Below are 21027 nucleotides of genomic sequence, written 5' to 3'. Positions count from 1 at the left end.
TAGCTTCCGCCATGAACTCAAGTTTTATGAATTTTAATCATTTGTTCGCCAAAAAAAAACTTTTTTCCCGCAACTGATATTATCATCAGAATCCTATGCGAAAATTAATCGAAGTTGATTTTTTTTTTAAATTTATAAGCCGAATTGAAATCGAGTTTTTTTTCAAATGTTCAATTTTGATGTTTTATAACTCAGTTTTTATTATTTCTGGAAGGATGGAAGGACTATTTTCTTTTTTGAAAAATATTTTCTGTTTAATATAAGAATACATACTGCTGAAAGCAATACAGCTTTGTTCTGCATATTAACTTTAAAGTTAATCTCTTTCAAGAAGTTACACATTTTGATGAGATAAGTCATTAATTTTTTCTCCGTAACAGTTTTCCGTAAACTCTCTGTTACTGTGTTATATATATTTTCCAAAGTTCTACAAACTCTACTTTTTGTTTCTGCTGTTGTTATCTTATTGTACTTTTCGAGAATAATTAATGCCGTGTAATTATGAGAAATATCAAAGACTAAACGTTAAAAATTACTTCAATTGAAATGTAAATGGCTTAATAAAGTAACTTTTCTTTTTGTGCATTTGTTTTGTCGAGATTCGTGACGTATCTAAATTACTTAGCTTTTATTCCAACAAAAACGTGTATTTAATTTTGTTGAATATTGATGAACCTATCCTTGAAGGGAGAAATGTTAGTTATATGACTTTAAACTTCTTAAAAGCGATATCAGCCGCTTCTACAGACCTCTTCTGATCCGTTTTTCGGTCAAATCAATCCGCATTTTCTTTATTTATGTTTACTTGTTTCTATTTAGAAAGTGGGATGGGTATCTACCCTGTGTATCACCTTCTCCATTCTATTCTGTCTCTTACTTCCAGCTCTTGGCCGCCAGAGCATATACGTCTACGTATATTTAGCCTCCCGATCTCGTTAGGGCTTTCCTCTTGGTTAACTTACTATTGGTTTCCACTTTATGATTCTTTCCAGACTAGTGGTCTTTTTTTTATATTTGCCCGAAGCATTTTAGTCTTTGTGCTTACATGTAATTTAATATATATATCCTCCTGGTTCTTCATTTCGTAGTTCCATAAGTATTTGATATGCATTTTTTGTTTTTTCTCATTTTTCTGAGTTATGCTTATTAATTCAGCTGCATTAGTTTTTAATGACTGGTATGTCTGGTACATTTTTATTCTAGTATTTTCACTGGTATTTCTTAAAATAATGGCTGTTATTTGCGCTATAGTATTTTCATTGCTTTTATTGTTCGTTTATCTTTATTTTTTTCCGTCTACTATCACTCCAAGCTATCTAAATGTTAGTTGAAGAATATGTTGTCCTATTTCTATCTAATTTTTTATATCCTCTGGTTTCTGCTTCCAAGTTATTAGCTTTCTTGTTTATGTTTGCCGTTGGTTTGCTACGGTTATCTTATTTTTCTATATATTTGTCAAATTTTTGCTAGTTTTGACCACAGAAAATGTCAAAACTAGCAAAATGTTTCCTTTTTATTGCCAATATTCATCGATTATGAAACTATCTGACAATTAGACTCAATAAACAAATATCATAAGAATTTTGATGAAATCATTGAAAATCTTGAAAATAATCAAAATAATTAGATGACTCAATTAATAGTTATTTATGCAACAAGTAAGAAGAGTAATGCTTTTTTTTACGAGTAGGACGGCTTTACGGCAAGAGCAGAAGGCGAATAGCGAATGAAAAAAGTTACTTTACTCACGAGTTTCATGAAAAAATTCTTCTATGCCGGTAGACTTGAAAAAATCCAACAGAACTTTTATCAATTTTTATTTTGTAAAGTAATATTAAAAGTGCAAAAAAGTGTCTATAGTTGTATTAGTACTTATTGGATTGTTGGTAGGATTTTCACTGTGAAATCCATTTTGTTTTTCATTAAGTCGTCTACAGAACCCTCCACAACAGTGTTGGATTTCCACCCACCATGCTTATTAAGTTGAATTATATCACCACCGAAATCCACTAATTGCGATAAGCGATGGAATTTTTGAAAAGGTTTTGATACCTACAGCTTGGGTTTGGCCTTTTTTAATTTTATACTGCAAAAGTAAATGATCTGTTTTGACATTTGTGGGTCGTCGGTCTTAATATTTTTTATAAATGTTTACCAAGTTCAATCTATTGTCAGATATTCCACCAATAATAGTAAATGGACGTTGAACATGAGTTTTTGTATCAGGTACTGTGATAATTAAAACATTTCCGGTATTATTAATATCGTAACACTTCATTTTATTTAATTCCTCCCTCCACTGAACTCCTGCGATTCTGAATATTAAAGCAACCTGAAAGATGTTACAAATAATATCTAAACTTACATTAAAATTTTAATGTCATACCTCATCATACCTTATGCATGAGATAATGGTCTGTACCTTCCAACAGAAACTTATTAATTTCTTCATGGATAAATGTATGAGCTTAGAGTATTTACTGATGTCTACGTTGTTATTTACCATTAGGGCCCCTTTTAGTTTTGAATAAGTCGACCAAAGTGTTGAATTCTTCCACATTTTGTATTTAGCTTCAAAGGAAGCTCGTTCAACTTTTTCTATGGAGCTGTTTATGCCTTTTTTATTCCGCCACTCCATAAAACAATTATTTTTCCTTTAAATACTGCTCTCTGGATTTCTCAGGGAGAAGATTCATAGTCGCTGCAGTTGTCGATTCAACAATATCTTCTAGTATGCAGACTTTCTTCACTATTACTATCTATCACTAATAATAATACCACACTCCTTTTAATTAGACACAAAACGGATTTTCTCGAACGAATATCAAGAAATAAAAGTGTGACATTTTATTTTTATTAAGGAAAGCGTTCAGAGCCCACCATTTCGATAAAACAATTTTATAATTGCGTTAAAAAATAAACCACGTTACTTTTTTTCACGCTTTATGACCGATTTAGAAGTTACATGAATATTATATTATAACGAACGAAGAAAAAATTATTATTCGAAAATACAATTCCATACATTGAAAAGAAATGTTATCCAAGGAATTAAATGGAAAAACAGTAATCTGATAGATGATTTCTAGAGCTAAGATAATAAAAATTATTACCATCAAGGATTAGTATAGCGGATATCAGTAAAAATCAGTAAAAGTTCTAAGAATTTATTTTAAAGAGAAAAATAAGATCAGTTTGAAACATTGTGCTCGGTAGAATGAACATATCACAAAGGACTCTTCTCGAATCTAATGAGGGAAATTTTTCTGTGAAATTCTTTTTAAACTTGATTTTGTTGTAGATTTTCATATTCTGATAGAAATAACAATACTGTGATTCACCGAGATTGAGGGGTTATTATCAACAAAATCAAAAATTGTTTGAAACTCTTCGAAATAAGCTTTGCTGCTGATTTTTTTCCGTTAATTATGAAATTGATTTTTCTCTTCACCCTTCTCTCAAAACATAGCCTAACACATTTCCTGATTTTGTTATGTTAATGAATTAGATTTAAAGAGCAAACTCACGTCACTGTCATTAAACAAACATAAACTTACAAGTATATCCGGATTCTGCGGGAGCTTTGACCATTCATTCACAATTCAACAAGTACAGAAAGTGCGGGAATAATACTAACACGAACAAAACCATTACAGCCGACCTTTCGCTCTAATAAATAGTTGAAAGGAAAAGATCCAGTTCTGCTACATATATTTTTCTTTCAAGGGAATGTGTAGATTTATTCAGACTTGCTTAAAATGAAGTATAACTCAATTTACTCACATAAAAATAAAGAGAGCTAATACTGATGCCTTAATGCAGATTGTTCTCTAGAAACATTATCATCCGATCGATTTTCAAATCTCCGAAAATACCAGAAACTCTTAAATGAATGTTATATACATCTGGTTTGACTTTTTTTGTTCATATTTGACGAAGTAAGTCCAAACTAAAAATATTAATTTTCGTGTATTCTTTTATTTTCTTGTCAAAAAACAATTCTGACCTTTTCTGTTTCAAACAAATTAGAAATATAAGAAGAAACCATCCTCAATATTAATTCTACGATTTCTGTTCGAAGCCAGTTCGTGAAACGATATTTGCAGGATGAAAAAGAGAAAGAAAGTACAGGACAATCTACAAACCCCTCGGGAACAGTGATATTGCAAACGTTCGGTGTAGATTCTACTCTTCAGCGCTCATAAAATCCAAACAAACATTAACGGATTAGAAAAGTTGAATGGAAGTTGGAATTACAGTCATAATACTGATTTCCTCATCATTGTTGACTAGAGTACATTGTGTTAAAATAGTTTAGTTTTACAAAAAAAAAAGTACTCATTGGTATTATCACGAGAGAATGAAATTTTCTTCAAGGTAATTGCCACTTACAGCTGTAGCTAGATTAAAAAATAAGCTTTATCTGTTTTGTAACTCACAATATTTATTTATGTTTGTATCGTATTCGTATAGGATAATTTTATATTCAGAAAGGGTGTTTTAAAGGGTCAACAAGAATCTAGAATCACTCTGTCTTCCAACCAATTTGTAATTATAACTTTAATATAAATTGTGTTTGGAGTCTCCATGTACTGGAACCGATACTTTATATATACTTAATTGAAGGATTATACACATTAGAAAACTTTCAACCGCAAAACTGATACACCATCTTCACGACAAAAGTGATAAATTTCACTAGTTTATGTATTCTTAGTAACCCTGGTAAGAAATCAAAGTTCCGCCAAAGAACACGTTCTGATCAAACAAGCCGGCTGATACTCTTTAAAGAAGCCGCCTCATTATTTGCATGGAATACAACAATTATTTTGATTTATTTAAACCCATTGAGTGATATCAAAGGCTAAACGGATTGAAAAGTGAATTTAATTGATTGAAAATTCTATAATTTATCGAGTTGTTTAAGTGGGGGATGTTGTAATTTATATACTAAAATAGAGAAAGTTTATCGAAAACTGAAAAAACATGAGAAATCAAACGATGATCATTTAATCAAGTTTAACAAAAGTGAATTTTCTTTGTAATTTGCGATGTAATTTTTGAAATACGAATATTTACAAAGAATTTCAATATTAAAATCATATTATAAAATTATTGTCTATTATAATACAACTTATTTATATTAAAAATCAACTTTATTTCATTTTGTTTCAAAAAATAATCTTAACATACTCCAAACAATATTTATATATTCATATCAACAACATATTAAAAATATTAATATTTCGATGTTCCAATGTCCATACAATTTCCATTAATCAGTACAATACTAATAGGCCATTACGTTAATTTTTTTATAAAAAATGACTTTGTTAAAAATTAATACATCAAAAATAATCAATATACAATATAAATTATGGTGTTCAATTCCAAATACATCAATTCTAAATAATTAATGAAACAAGAGTGATTTTCCATTTATTTTTATGCCAAATCAAGCGTTCTATTTGAAATTATATGCGCCATATTTTCTCAATTTTCTTTAAATGAAGTGAATAATAGTTTTATGTATTGAAAGATTTTTGAAGTTATCCTTTCATAAATAAATTACAATTGGAATATATCGCAGAAAGAGAAAATTCGAAAACAGAAAACTTATAACGAAAATGGAAGATATTAAAAGAAGAAAAAAAAGAATTATGTAACGAAAATTGCTATATAATACATACACAACAATGAAAAATGTACAAAGATCAAAAGTACAATTGATTGAATGATGAGACTGACGCTATAAAATATTTTATGTTGAATTTATACGTTTTCACTTTTTACCGTCAAAATATAGCCCGCTGCTTTATCCACACACGGCACCATGAAAATCTTTCATTGTTCGAAACACCATCTTTTTCTATCAGCTTCTACAGGATACATGCTTCTTTCCTTTTCACACTTTCAAAGGACTTAAATCTTGTTCCTTCTACCTCAAGAAACAGACGGATATCGTATGGTCCAAGATCTGGCAAATAAGACCGAATAAAGCTGTGTGGCTACTCTACAATTCTGTTAATTTTCTCTTTATTTTAGAAAGTTCAACAAAAATATGTAATGAGTACAAATCTTTATTGATAAATTGACATTCAGGAGCCCAGCGATGGTACAAAATCCGGTGATTATATAAAAAACAAACCTCATTGATGGATTCAACAATTCCAGTTTTTTGGCTGTTCAAAACATTTGACGCACTTTAAAATATGTCCACGTTATGAACATCGACTATTTTTTTATCAATTCGCCCAAAGAAAGCAACTGTGATGCGAATTAACACTAGATTTGTTTTGTTTACAATAGCAAAGACACTGTACAGTCAGTCTCGATATCTACTTACCTTCAGTATCTACATGGAAAATTTATTTCCTCTATATTATTAAAAACCATTTAAATTAACCTAACCTTAAATATTTGACGACTTCTTTTTTTTGAAACGTTCAAGTAAACAAGTCTCACAGAATAAACAAAATACTTTGCTGAATTATTGGAACAATTTAAAAGATATCAAAAAGTGGAAGAGATAATATTTGCAACTCATTCCAAGAACCCTCTTTCATAAAACTTAATCTTGTTAAATGTGTCTGAGAAATATAATTTGATATGTTGACTGTACAACTTCTTTAATACATTTTATAGATACTAAACATGTTTATAATGGCTTTTAGTATATAAAACAAACTTTCAGGTTGAAAGAAAAATTTATTTCTGGTGGGTGCTCGACATATTGATAAAAGTAAAAGCAGTAACTGTAGAGTATCTTACTGCGGTAGTGGTAGCAGTTTAGATGAAAACCAATGATCGCATTATCGTTTTATGAACATTGGGTGAATTAATATGTATTTGAAAATAAAGGCTTTCGTAAATAATGAATTATTCAATTGGCACGCGGAAAATTGTCTTTCGAATTGTGTGATGTGCTTAGCCGAATATTGACGATGATAATGTTACGAACTCACTTCCACCCTGAAGGCGATCCTGCTTGGATCGGTAAAACTCTAAAATTTGGCAAAGGCGCCGTCTTTAATTAAATACCGGGGATTAGCTTGATATTTGTTTTTTATAACTTTTTATAGCAAGCGGTTTATTCACATTGTTTCATTAAGAGAATTTCTAGGAAGGTCTAGTTATTTATCTGTTTGGTACCTTCATTTTCAAGAACTCTTATAATTCTTCATATTATTAATGCTTGTACAAATTTTTAAAATCATAGAATTCAAAATTCAATATTCAAATTGACGTTGATAGAAATATTTATATTAATAATATAATAATATCAAAAATTACCGAAAAACATAATTAATTATTTCCCAGACGGTGAATACATAAGTATTCGAAAGCTGGGAAAATATATTAAAGTTAGTCCACTTTGATGTTTCCTTGCTACGTTTTAAATACACATATATATATATATATATATATATATATATATATATAATAGTCGTAGAGTTTGTGAAGTGTAATTCAGTTTTTAATAAATAGTCGTAGTGTACAGAACGAATTGGCAAAGTAATCTAGAATTGAAATAAATTATTTAAGTTAGTTCAGTGATAAGTGAATTATATTATTTACTTAAGTGTAGTGTTCAAATAAATTAAGAATGCGAGAGACAGTGTATATTAATTCACCACACGAATAGAAATCGAATAAATAAATTAGAAAAGCATTAAAATAAAAATATTTCGTATGAATGTAGAACTGATTAATTTTCCAAATCCATCTACCGAAACTGTTCAATTTTGACTTGATTTGATGTAAATTATTCCTTTTGACTTCTCAATAGTATTGGAGAGAGAGCGTTTCTGATGTTTATCAGTTTCAGTTCGCTTTCTGTATTATTTGCTGTCTGTACTATCTAAATCGAACAAATAACATAATTAGACTAATCTACTCAAAGATTTCAAATAACTGAAAAGCGGTGCTTACTCGGAAAATATTTCATCAGCTGAAAACAAATGTGTAAATAAACGGAAAACAGAACGAAGCAGATTAGTGCGAGATAAAAATCGAAATTAGTAGAGCTGCATAAGGAAGAGATGATTACGAAAGTTCTATTTAAATTCTGGAAAGTCATGTTTATTCATTAGAACGTGTAATTTTCCACTACTGGTATTCTCACATGAGGGCGTACTAAATTTTAACACTGCATTTTGTACTTGGGCCTCTTTTCATTTAATGCTGAATTATTCCAATGATGAAGTAATTATTCTTCCAGATTTATGTTTTCTGTTTTTCGTATACGAGAGAGGTTTGAGGAAGGAGTGAATTTTCAGTATGATTGGACTTGCTTTGCACCTAGTCATATTTCCAAACTTGGAACAGAAAGTAATCAAAAGGAACCAAATCAGATGTATACGGCAGATGAGAGCGCATTTTGGTGATGAAACAAAAGTCTTTTTATTAAGAAGCGAGGTTTTTCTTGAATTCGACATCAGAAAACCAACTTCTTTTAGTGATATCAAGATTGATTCAAAAGATGCATAACATTCTTTTTCAAATCAAAATCAAAATCAATTAGAGCTACAAATTATTTTGTTTTCCATTTTACTCAACAACAGAAAAAGTTTTTTTTATTTTTTGAAACTAGCGTTGTTTCAAGCGTCTTAATAGAGGAGCTTTGACGGTTGTCATTACCAGCAACGTAGCGTGTACGGTTTTTATTTATTAGTTATCAGGTGTTTTAGTCGTGGTATTTCTACATTCTGGCACAAAACACGAATTATATACCATTTTTCAGATTAATCAAAGTTTAATAATAACGCTTATTTTAGAATAACCAAGAGAATAACTGCCGTATTTACTTTGTATCATATGTTCAGTATCATATTCAGTTCATATTCGGTGCATATGGCGACCTTACTGAAATGTTTAACCTACCCACAAAATTTTTAAATTTGTAACATGAGCATATCCGCTTTCCGTAAATAGTCTTTTTCACATACAAATGAGTTTGCTTTCTCTTGTGATTGCTAAGGAATGAAAGTAACTGAAGTAAGCCGAGCAATGTAGTCAACTCTTCGTATTCGAGCATCGTCTCACTTCAAGCTCTTTGACTCGGGCTCAAAAACTGATAAAATTGTGCGAGGCGAGGCGAGGTTGCAAGAAATGAAGTTTTTCTCTACACTATCTTTTTCAGTTAACTTTGATGAAATTCGTTAGTTGTGAAATAGACGCTCATATCAGCCGTTCACTAAGATAAACAAACCAGACGTTCACAACTCAAATATCAAATGTTACTACAGCGTTTTTTGCCTGAAATTTTTCAATAAGAATACTAGGAAAATACTTTCAAAACTACAGTATAATCTTTCTTGAGAGCTTGAGAAATTTTTGATAAAAATACCAGAATTAATAGTAAGTATCTTCAAACACCTTCAAAATTGTAGTAGAATCTTTTTATCTTACGAATATCGTAATGAATAATGTGATTTTTTGACAAATTATTCCAAGTTGTTCAAAAAATTTTATGATTCTATGATAGCGAAATTTCCGTGCATATTTTTCTCGAACATGTATAATTCATATTACATTTTTTAAACCATACTGTTACGAAAATCGCATTAATTTGCTGTTAATAAACTAGATGTGATTCCAACAAACATTAAAAAAATTAATCGCTTTGAATCTAAATCCAATTTCAACAATAAATTCAAAAAAGGGATTAACTTACATTCACCCCGCCTCCTTCACCATATTTGCTCGCCAGCGCAACTGAAACAGAAAAGGCAACTGAAAAAAGATTTGTAGAGTTTTTTAATCACTATAAAAATAGTTCGGGGGCTGCTCATCTATTACATTAAATTATTCATTATTTAATAAAAGTAGGAAGGGCATTGTTGCTTGTGTTTGATTGATATGATTCTACACAAATATCTCCTTTTGTTCCCCTCGAAGAGGATTCATTATCACCCAGCAAAAGAATTTTCATTTTTAACCTAAAAAAAAAGGTTAACCACCTTTATATGATATTGTTAGTAGAGTAGATTTTTGTACTCTCTTTATTTCGTCATATACGAGGTTAATCCCAGAAGTACCTGGTCTATCCTAGAAATGACAGTAGTTTTTCAAAAAATACTTTATTAGAAAGTACGCAATCTATACAGCACATGATTCAAGTTTTAAAACGCCCCGTTGTTTAGTATTTGTTTGGCAGCCATCAATATTGAACGATTTCAAAGAATTTGTAAACATGGAAAAAATTGGTAATAGTTATGTGATACAATACTTTTATTTGAAAGGCCTTAGCCCAACTAATATAAAAACTGAACTAGATTCTACTCTGGGTGAAACTGCTGTTCCGTTATAAACAGTAAAAAACTGGGTAGCAGAGGTTAAACGAAGCTGTACGAACTGAAGAGCAGCATCGCAGTGGACGACCAAATGAGGTGATGACTTCAGAAATATGAAATAAAATCCACAAAGTGGTGCTGGATGATCGTCGAGTGGAAGTGGGCGAGTTAGCCGATATATTAGGTATCTCAAAAAGTTCGGTACATCGCATATTAAATGACATGAGAAAGCTGTGCGCAAGATGGGTGCCGCATATGCTCACAATATAACAAAAACAGCGTCATGGAGATGTTTCCGTCAAGTGTTTGGCAATTTTTCACAGAAATAAAGCCGAATTTTGCGACATTCCATAGACATGAATGACACGTGGGTCAATTACTTCACATCCCAAGCAAATAAACAAACAATGGACTGAAAAGGTAAAACCGGCTCCATCTGCAAGCAAGGTCATGACGTCGGTTTTTTGTAATGCGCGTGGAATAATTTCCATTGACTATCTTGAAAAAGAAAAAACTATCAACGTCAAATATTATGCGAACTTATTGCAACGTTTGAGCGAAGAAATCAAGCACAAACGACCGCATTTGGCTAAGAAGAAAGTGTTGTTTATCAAGACAATGCACCAGCCCACACATCCGTTATTGGAATGACCAAAATTGATGAAATTAAATTGGTACCTTATGCAACCTAATCGCCAGATTTAGCACCCTCATATTATTTACTGCTCCTAGACTTGAAAAAATGGCTCGGTGGTCAAAGATTTTCCAACAATGAAGAGGTGATATTGGCATTTAATGGCTATTTTGAGGAACCGTACGAATAGAGAAGAGCAGCATCGCAGTGGACGACCAAATAAGGTGATGACTCCAGAAATGTGGAATAAAATCCACAAAGTGGTACTGGATGATCGTCGTTTTTGCGCCGTTTCACACCCGAAACGAAAGAACAAAACAATGGACTGAAAAAGTAGAATCGGCTCCAAAAAAGGCAAAGACCGTTCCATCTGCAGGCAAGGTCATAGCGTCTGTTTTTCGGGATGCGGGTGAGACTGTTTCCATTGTCTACCATGAAATGGGAAAATCATCAACGGCAAGTATTATTCTAATAATTCAAGCAAAAAAGTCACATCCGTTATTACAATGGCCAAAATTAAAGAATTAAAGGTTGAATTGATACCACATGCACCCTATTTGGCAGATTTAGCGGTCTCGGATTATTTTCTTTCCCTGACTTGAAAGAAAGGTTGGATAGTCAAAGATTCTCTAAGAATAAAGATATGATGTCGGCAGGTAATGGCTATTTTGACGATTCTTATTTTAAAAAGGGTGTCGAACATGCAACATGGAAAATAGTTGATTCGTAGTGACTTTGAATTAACAAGAAACAAATTATTCTTATTCCCTATATATACGAAAGTACACGGAAATAATGTCATTTTATAATTGGTATGTCAAGAATTGAGCACTTATTGAAATTCGTAGCATTGCGATAAAATGATTTCAGCAACCATTCCACTCTACTGAAGCAAAAAGAAAAACTGAGAAATCCCTAACTGATTCAATAGGGCCATATATACTTTCGCGGACTAAATCGAAGTCAAATGCCTCTGATTACGGATGTAATTGACTTTATTAACGGATAATCGCTGAATCGGCTGAAACAAGCGGAATAATCGAAGTTTTAAGTTGATTGAGAGACATTATCAAGATCGAGACTCCCATGAAGATTTGTTATTGGGAAACAACTCAATTATGGCAAAATGGAAAATGGAATTTGAATTCCATTTCATTAAACCAAGTTATTAAAATTGGAAACATTTAATTGAGCTTTTGAAATATGATATAAAATTATTATGATTTTATGAAACGCACTCCAAGGTGTAGTTTTATTATTATCAAATATCAACATGATTTATCTAAATAGTTGGTAAAGTGAAAAGGAGAGGAGTAATTAACTCAAAAATTCAATAAGTTAGCAATCTCACGTAAGCAAATATTACCATAAAAAACCTAACAAGCCACTATGGACAGGTCTATACGAGAATACTCATTAGAAAAATACGGTGTGATCTTGAGCATAGAAGCTATTGCTCTACAGCCTTCGATGATGTTACCCATGCCTTTGATAAGGGAGAACTATTTTATAACATAATAACGATTTCACCTTACAACTTTTTTATGCTAAAGACTCCTCTGATTCAAATACACCGAAATGAAATAAAGGGAATCACATGGAACCGATAATATCTGCTGTACCACAAGGCAGTGTGGTAGGACCAATAGGATACTTGAATTTTAAAGTATATTTTGAAGTATAAAAATAATATCTAAATATTGAATTAAAAATCGCAAAAATCTCAAATTTTTAACTACATAAGAAAACGATTTTTGAGTTCTAACCAATTATGTCAACGAAGTAAAAATAGGTTTGATCAACACATAGATAACATACCTTAAAGTTTGATAGAAAAATATTTTTCACAAAGTCAGTAAGGTTTTCCCTTTCCTTACAATCACATTTCTTTCCAAAACTCACGAATAGACAACGATTTATCATATATATTACAAACGTGAAAGTGAGATTAATTAGACGGTAAACAAAGCATCAATGCTTTAGTAGTGCTAGCAATGTCATCTACATCCAGTTTATCCATTATTTTAACTATACAGCATCTGTTATCCAAAATTTGCTTGATTCAATAAATTCAACTATAAAATCTAGAAAACGATTCTCATTGGTTTTCAGTTGTGACGTCATAGGTTTAATAAAAACATTGAGCAGTTATCTGCTTGATGATCAGGAGGTTATCGTTGCCGGCAACGTAGCGTGTGCTATAATAATACAGTTTTTATTTAATAGCTACGTATGAATGAGACATTTTTCTATATAAAAGAATAAAGTGAATAAACCCTTTATAGGTTAATACATTATCACATAATCACGTTGAAAATTAAAAGTATAATAAACTTAATTACTACAATATATTAAAATAAGTTAGATTTAAATCTCATTTACATTAAAATGATCCCGGCAGCAAAAAAATTACATCTCGCAGAATCGTCAAAACGATCAACACTTTCAAACCTTTTGTTTTTTATTTGAATTTGTGGCATCATACAGAAAACTTTATCACGTGTTTTAGTCGTGGTATTTCTACATCCTGTGTAGTGTTCAGTGTATATTTCATACCTATAACGTCACGTAATATGGCGGCCTTACTTAAATTTTTCAATTCTCAATAATATTTTTCTCTCTAAATATTGATCAAATATTACTATTACGATTAGTAATATGATGGTGTCAGTGGACCTCTTCTCTATGAATCACACATATTTCCAATAACACAATTTTATTGTCTTCTGTTATTTATTTCACAAAATACTTTACCAACTTTAGTTACTTTAGTGTGTTAAATTTATATTTCTAATACAACCAAATCAGAACTTGAAAAATGTTGAAAATCAGAATATTGATCTTTTGTGGCAACTTTTTTAAAATTATTTGAATTCAATGTGTGATTAGAAATCTTATCTTGAAATGTACAAAACTTGGGGTCACTTTTGGTGCGGTTTTTATGCTGAAATGAACAATTTTATACATTTTGAAGGATAAATAATCGGTCTCTCAGTTTTCTGGGAAGGGCGCATATAAGATATTTTAAATTTCGGCAAAATCAATAACACAAAAAATATTAATCACACATAAATATGTTACCGAGTAAACATATGTTCACACTTTCATTAATATTATTTATAAACTTTTTTGTACTATTTTTTTATTGGCTATTGCTTACTTTATTACTCTGCAAAGCCTATACTGTTAATAATAATATCTCGTTATTTTCAAGGTTCAAACTATGTCCGTATAATTTTCCTTATCGCCAATTTAACACTTAACACAAGTGATTCGATAGTTTAGCAAATGTGACCTTCTAAACTATAGTTACGTATCTAATCAACAATCAAAAATTGAGTGAACTCTTATTTTCAAATGCTAATTAAACCACCTCAATAATGGAAGGATCTTACTGTGTTGTTACTAATAAATGTTACAAACAACAACAAAAGAATAATTTTCGAAAAATTATTTTACTTTGATATCTGATTTTTCAAATCCTCCATAGTGCCGTTCGCTTTTTTTATTAAGTATAAAGCTCATACATAGGACAAATATGAATTCGTGAAAAGCTTTGACACATAAGCAACATTGTGTGTTGTATTTACAGTAATCTACTTAGAACAGTAATATAATAGGTTTCGCTCGTAACCGAAATTGGTTCATATTTTCATTCTCTCTTTTTATTTGAAGCTTTTTGCACCCTGTTTCTCACAATACATTTCAAACTGCTTGAGAAGAGACAACTTCCATGATTTTTTCTCATTGTGGATTATTATCAGTCGGTTTCTTTTAGTTCAGATTCTGAAAGGTGCAGAAACTTTTGGTTAAGATAATTGAAACATAATCCATCTAGGAAAGTCTTTTCATATTATTTCTTGCGATCTACCTTTGTATGTAGAGAAAATAGGAATGCATTTTTTTAACTGACAATATTTTTTCCTTGAATTTTCAATTGACAAGATTTTAAATACTTCATTATAGGCTAGTTCTATGTGCATCAACTTTCTCCACCGCCATAAATGGCCGACAACCTATATACTTGATACAAAACTCATTCATCATATCGAAAATTTCTGAGCAGTGTACGAAATCATCTTTTTGTTCAAACAACTATTTTTTCTAAATTTATATGCTGGTTCCAACGGTTTATCTTTTAGCCTAGAGAAAATAAATTCCGTTTTCTTTTTTCGTTAAGTCATAGGCGTCTATATGCACCATCGCTAATAGCTGTTTTCATACATACAGAAAAAACCATCTGACTAGATGTGTAACTGTACCATTGTGCGATGACTCACAATACTTTTTTCATTTCACATTATATCGAACATTTCTGAGCAGTGCACAAAATCAAAATATTGTTTAAAAAACTATTTCTTTTTGATTCTATAAACTGGCTCCAACGTTTTTTTCTTTTAGTCTGAGCAAATTAATTCAGCTTGTTTCTTTCACCAAGTAAAAATATCTAATCTAATTGTTAAAGTCAATAAATAATTTAGGCCTCACAGTTTCTGTTATAGGTACGAGGATATATTGAAAAATTCTTAGCCTACTATAGAACCAAACAAAATTTCAATGTCAAAATATTTTATTACTCAACATATTCTCCTCTTAATTGGATAATTTATTACAGCGAACCTGCAACGTCTCTAGTCATTTAAAAAAAAATGTTTTTTCTTGCTCTGCAAACCAGACATCCACAACTTTTATTCTCCTCGTTGAAAGAAAATTTACGACCTTTTAAACTTTTTTCCAGTTGAGGAAAGATGATATTCGAATGGAGCCAAATCTGGTGACTAAGGAAGGTGTTCTAGGAATTCAAACCTTAAATCACGAATTTTTTGCATGGCAACATGAGATTTGTGAGCAGAAGCGTTGACCAGCAACAAAATACATTTGGATAGCTTTTCGCATCTTTTCTCTTTAATTTTTTCCTGTAGAGTGGTCAGTAAAGTCGAATAGTAATTTTCAGTTATTGTTCTACCCTTATCACGATTACTCCATGGCAATCCCAAAAAACTGAAGCAAGAACTTTTCCAGCAGATTTTTGGACACGAAACTTCTTAGGTCTTGGAGAACCAGAGTGTCGCCATTCCATCAATTGTTGCTTTGTTTCTGGATCGTAGAAATGTACCCAAGTCTCATCCATAGTAACAATTCGGTTTAAGAAGTCTACATCATTTTCAAATCGAATACAGTCGAACGCGATGCTTCTACCCTTGCACGCTTTTGGTCAACATTCGAATATTTCGGGATCCATTTTGCAGCAATTTTTCTCATGTCCAAATTGATGTGAACTATATGATGAACGCGTTCGTATGAAATATTCAGCGCTTCAAATATCCGTTTTAGCCCAATTCGACGATCTGATAAAATCATGTTATGAACTGAATCGATATTTCCGGGGACTGATACAGAAACTGGCCTTCCCGATCGGTCATCATCTTCAATGAAAAATTCACCTCTTTTGAAGCTTACAGTCCAATTTTTCACGGTTGCATACGAAGGACATTGATCACCAAGGGTATTAAGTAAGTATCTTCCTAAATCTGCTTACGTCTTGACCCTTTTAAATACAGGTACTTGATGATGGCTCGATACTCCAATAAGTATTATAAATGAATTAGAATTATGTTTACATTCGTTACTAATAAATTCATTATCTAGATTCGGCTCACTCAAATTTGATTTGTAGAATCTTCTTCAGGTTGAGTTTTTATGGATTTTGAAAAAATAGATCCATATCGGTCGTTGATCAATTTCTTGTGTTTGGAAGGAAAATCAGGCAACGAATTTAAAGAGTGTTTGGATGCTGTTTATGGCGAAAGTCGAAAATTGGTTTAATTTGGTCGCATTTCGGTTTCTGATGGGCACCGTTCAGGTGTCCCAAAAAAAGGATAACGTGACAAAAAACACGATTTCGTATAGGCAGATCGCTGTTCGAAATTTCGCGAGGTATCTGAGACATTAGGCATTTCAAAAAATCGAGCAGGTCACACCCTACATGAAATTTTAGGCAACGTTTCGATAAATATCACTTTTATATACTTTAAAGGAAGCTGAAATCACTTGCTAAAAAAGACTTTTCAGCCGGAACCTAAGTATAAGGATATAAATTAGTACCCAGTTGGATTTACTTTAATGTTAGATTGTATCAATATTAAAGTCTGTCATAGTTTTTTTTCCATTCTAACTTTTTTACGGTAATCTGAGAATTTTTGAGTATTCTCTGTAATATTTCAGTTTACAATTTTGAATTTAGATACAAAGTTTGCTCACCGTTATTATTGTTTGCAGTTGAATTATTTCGTTATCTTAATGGAGGAAATTTGTTCTGGGTTATTTTTTGTTCTGTTTGGAGCTTTTTCGATCATGATCTGAATGTTTGGAAACTAATCCGGATCACGTTCACTAGCACTAGCATTCGGAAAGAAAACGATAACGAAATAAATGTATCCCAGCAATAAAATAGGATCGTTTCTACTTTTGCATACCAGTGGGTAAAAGCGATCAGCTGACGGATTGTTTTATTTATTATTATCTATTAGTTAACTTTTAAAAGTTATTTATATTCTGTGAATTTGTCATAGCGGGGTAATTGACAGAGGGTGACTTGTGTTTTTGTAAATTGTAGCATTTCGACATGAAAATAGCTTCCTAGTCTAAAAATTTTGTCTAAAACTCGTGTGTATATAAATATCTAGTAATTGCTCAATAATAAAAATTATAACAATTGAAATTTGCTAGACACCTGAATTTAACACAACAAAACTATACGTATATAATTTGTGAATTTTTGCGATAGACAATATCTGCCCGCCGCTGTTATGAAATTGATTTATTAAGAAAATGGTTATGTAACTTCCTCAGTTTTCTTACTCTTGGTCTATGAGCTCCTGGTATATTCATATTCCTGAAGGCTAACAGTTACATTTCATTCAAATCAGGAACATACTTGGGAATGTAGAGAGATATTGAATTTGATACTGTTTGGGAAACAGACAGACTAGGTTATAAAACTGAGAATGTGAATAAATTCTGTTAACCATTCTCGAAAAGCCATTGTTGATTTATTATTTGTCATAAAATTTTTGTCTGAATAATATGGAATTTATTGAGTTCGTTGTTTTTAGAAGTAGGAAATATTTATTGCGAGGAAAAGTTAAAAGATATTGTTATAAATCCTACAAAAATTTATATTTAAGCAGCCCTTAATGCCGGTCCTATTATTTTGGAAGGATTAAGCAACAATTCAAGCATTGTTGCTGATAAAAAGTCTGGTTTCACTCTCAATATAGCCCAGATTCGACCAATAGTGTATTGTTTGATTCTGAATACTTAATACTGAACTAGCACAAGGTTATCTTCAAACAAAGATGCGATAAAATATGCAGAGACCTGGTAAACAAAAATATCAACCAAGATGAGTTAGACGACTTGGTTCTGCTTATTTTTATAAATTCCCAAGTAGACCTTGTGGAATTAGCGTACACTAAGGAAATGTAGAAGATGCATAACAATAATTTCAACAAAGTTTAATGAAAGATAACAAAGAAGTGATCTAAATCATAAATATGTTAAAGACATTATCAATATGTTTTTGATGAGCAGCATAAATAGAAATCATAGGCATATAACAACTTTTTGACGACGACTTCTGAACTGAGTGAGGAAATTGAGCATTTTGAGCAAACTCATTCACAGTGCATATTTCGGGCAGCAATCTTTCTCGCTCGGACCATTGAACTTTCATTAAATAAGAAAAAACCGAATGGTAAACTTCACTTGAACTTGCTTCAATAAATGGTACCCATTGATAATTACTATAGATCAAATCTATGTCATTGGTAACATGATTTTGTGAAAACTTTTCCACTTCCAGCAAGATGGAACTCTATTCTTTTATCTTCCAATTAGACCGAAGCTAATTGATTTTCTGTCCGATATATTGGTCGATAAGGAGAAATAGAATGGTCACCACTATCGCCCTACTTTGACACCCTAGATTTCTTTGTATCAGGTATCTAAGTGGGACTGTTCACAAAAGACAGCCTCATGATTTGGAGGGAACAATAACAGCTGTTTATAGAGAGCTTCATGCTGAAGTTTCTAATAATAAAATTCCCTGGCAAAAGGATTGGCCGAGAGGTTTAACTTTCATACGAGTATTGTCGGTCTATTATTAGCTACTATTTCCTCATTCAACTTGTAATCTTTTTTGACCTCGATTCCTATGCATAAGTAGTTTTGTTAAGTACAAGAAAAGTTGATAACATCCAACAATATTTGAACCATGTTCGAAACGAAATTATAAGCTTTAAATTTTGGGAGCTATTCCTTTTTATAGCCAAGTTCCACTTTACATAAATTATAGTGAACAATTTATTATGATAACGATAATTATGCTTTATACTGATTAATTGTCACAAATTTGGGGCTTCATCAATCTAGCAATAAACAGTTATTGTACTTGAGGGTTCTATACGATCATTATTAACTCTAATATTCGAACTAATCATCCTACACTTTGGAAACAACCCTTTCAGAATATTGAAATAGTTTATTAATAATTACAAGCTAAACAGCAGGGAACATTTGTATTTAAACGTGGAGTTCAAATCCATCACTGAATATTTACGTTTCTCCAACAAATGTGACAGGGGATCTTCTTCAACGACAATTTAAGAGCTAGTAACTCAGGTTGATTACACAGCGCGTGGAATAAATTTTGTGTTACCAACTAATTTGTGCTGTAAAGGGTTTATATAGTCGTGTAGGAGATTCTAGATGGGGATATGTATTCTCACCCACATCTATTCTATTAATTTCATTTTGAAGTGGTAATAGGAAGCAACGATTTTTGTTGTGGATTAAATTTCAATTATACAATAGAATTCAAATTTAAACCGCCGAATAACCTAAATCTCTTCCATCGGTAAAAATATCACACAAAACATATATACAGGAGATATGGTAATCAAATACCAAGAATTTGATTATAAACAGTATATTTACAGAAAATGGTGAATTTTTTCAGTTGTCTTTTTACAATAATCATCTTAGAGTGCCACGCACGCAGAACTGCCGTCGTCTGTTGGTGAATACACTCGATAAACTTCTAAACTAAAGCTTCTTTTATATTGACACATCCGTTTAAGGAGAATTGTCAGATCTCAACTGGAGCAACATTTGGCCTAAACATAGGGTATGTGAGTAAAGAATTTTTCCGCACACGCACAAATCTCTGCCTCTGCCTCTGCATCAGTACTTTCTTCCGTTTCCGTTACTCGATAATTAGCAAGAATTACATAGACAAATTTTTCATTCGTAGGTATATCCAAAGTTTTATCACTTTTTTATTGTGCTTCACTTGTTTCCACTGTATATCATTGAATAAATATGTAAATGAATTCTTCTCGCAAAATATCCCTATGGATTACGTCGTTGCCGTTAAATTAAAATTGGCTCCGTAAATTGAGTACCAAAAGCATTAAAGGGTGAAATTATTACAAATGAAGTTGGAAATTAGTTAGTACGGAAGATCCTCTGGGATGCTGAAATCACAAAAAAATTTAATGCTGCAACTGGTACAAACCAATAATCGAGGTATCCTGAGCTTGTCAGTGTCGTACTTAAAATTTTTATAAAAGATATTCCAAAAATTGTATGTCAATATCATACAGAACTTTTTGAAATTTCCTTATATTTTATTATTATGCAAAATTTCGTTGAATGGAAAGTTGATTATGATGAATCTCAAACTCTAACTAATGATTAAAAATTAGTAAAGTATGTAAGACACTAACTAATTTGGAATTTCTGGAGCCGTTGGTGATATTCATACTGAACACACTGCTTACACCACCACTACAACTCACAAGCACACTGTCTGACGCGTGTTTCGATAACCAACTTACCGTCTTCAAAGACTGAAGGTAAACAGTTTACCTTCAGTCTCTGAAGACGATTGGTTATCGAAGCGCGCGTCAAACTGTGTAATTGTGAGTGTAGTTGTAGCAAACATGCCAATTTAAGTTCATTTTTTTTTCACTTAAAACCAAAGTTAATATTAATGTGATCTTTTATATGGTCTTCAAGACATTTACTGTGTGAAAA

The 21027-nt window shown here is 31.5% G+C and overlaps 1 protein-coding gene across 1 annotated transcript in view; it reads right to left on the bottom strand.

Annotated features, from left to right (window-relative positions):
- Window positions 1–21027, bottom strand: part of LOC130896186 (uncharacterized) — a 184039-nt gene that overhangs the window by 143589 nt on the left and 19423 nt on the right. The window contains exon 2 of the mRNA XM_057804104.1: window positions 9677–9717. Within this exon, the coding sequence (XP_057660087.1) occupies window positions 9677–9717 (41 nt within the window). The remainder of the gene's footprint in view (window positions 1–9676; window positions 9718–21027) is intronic.

This window comes from Diorhabda carinulata, chromosome 7 (genome assembly GCF_026250575.1).
Source record: "Diorhabda carinulata isolate Delta chromosome 7, icDioCari1.1, whole genome shotgun sequence".
In the NCBI taxonomy this organism is placed as follows: Eukaryota; Metazoa; Arthropoda; class Insecta; order Coleoptera; family Chrysomelidae; genus Diorhabda; species Diorhabda carinulata.
This window is presented reverse-complemented; position numbering and strand designations above follow the sequence as displayed.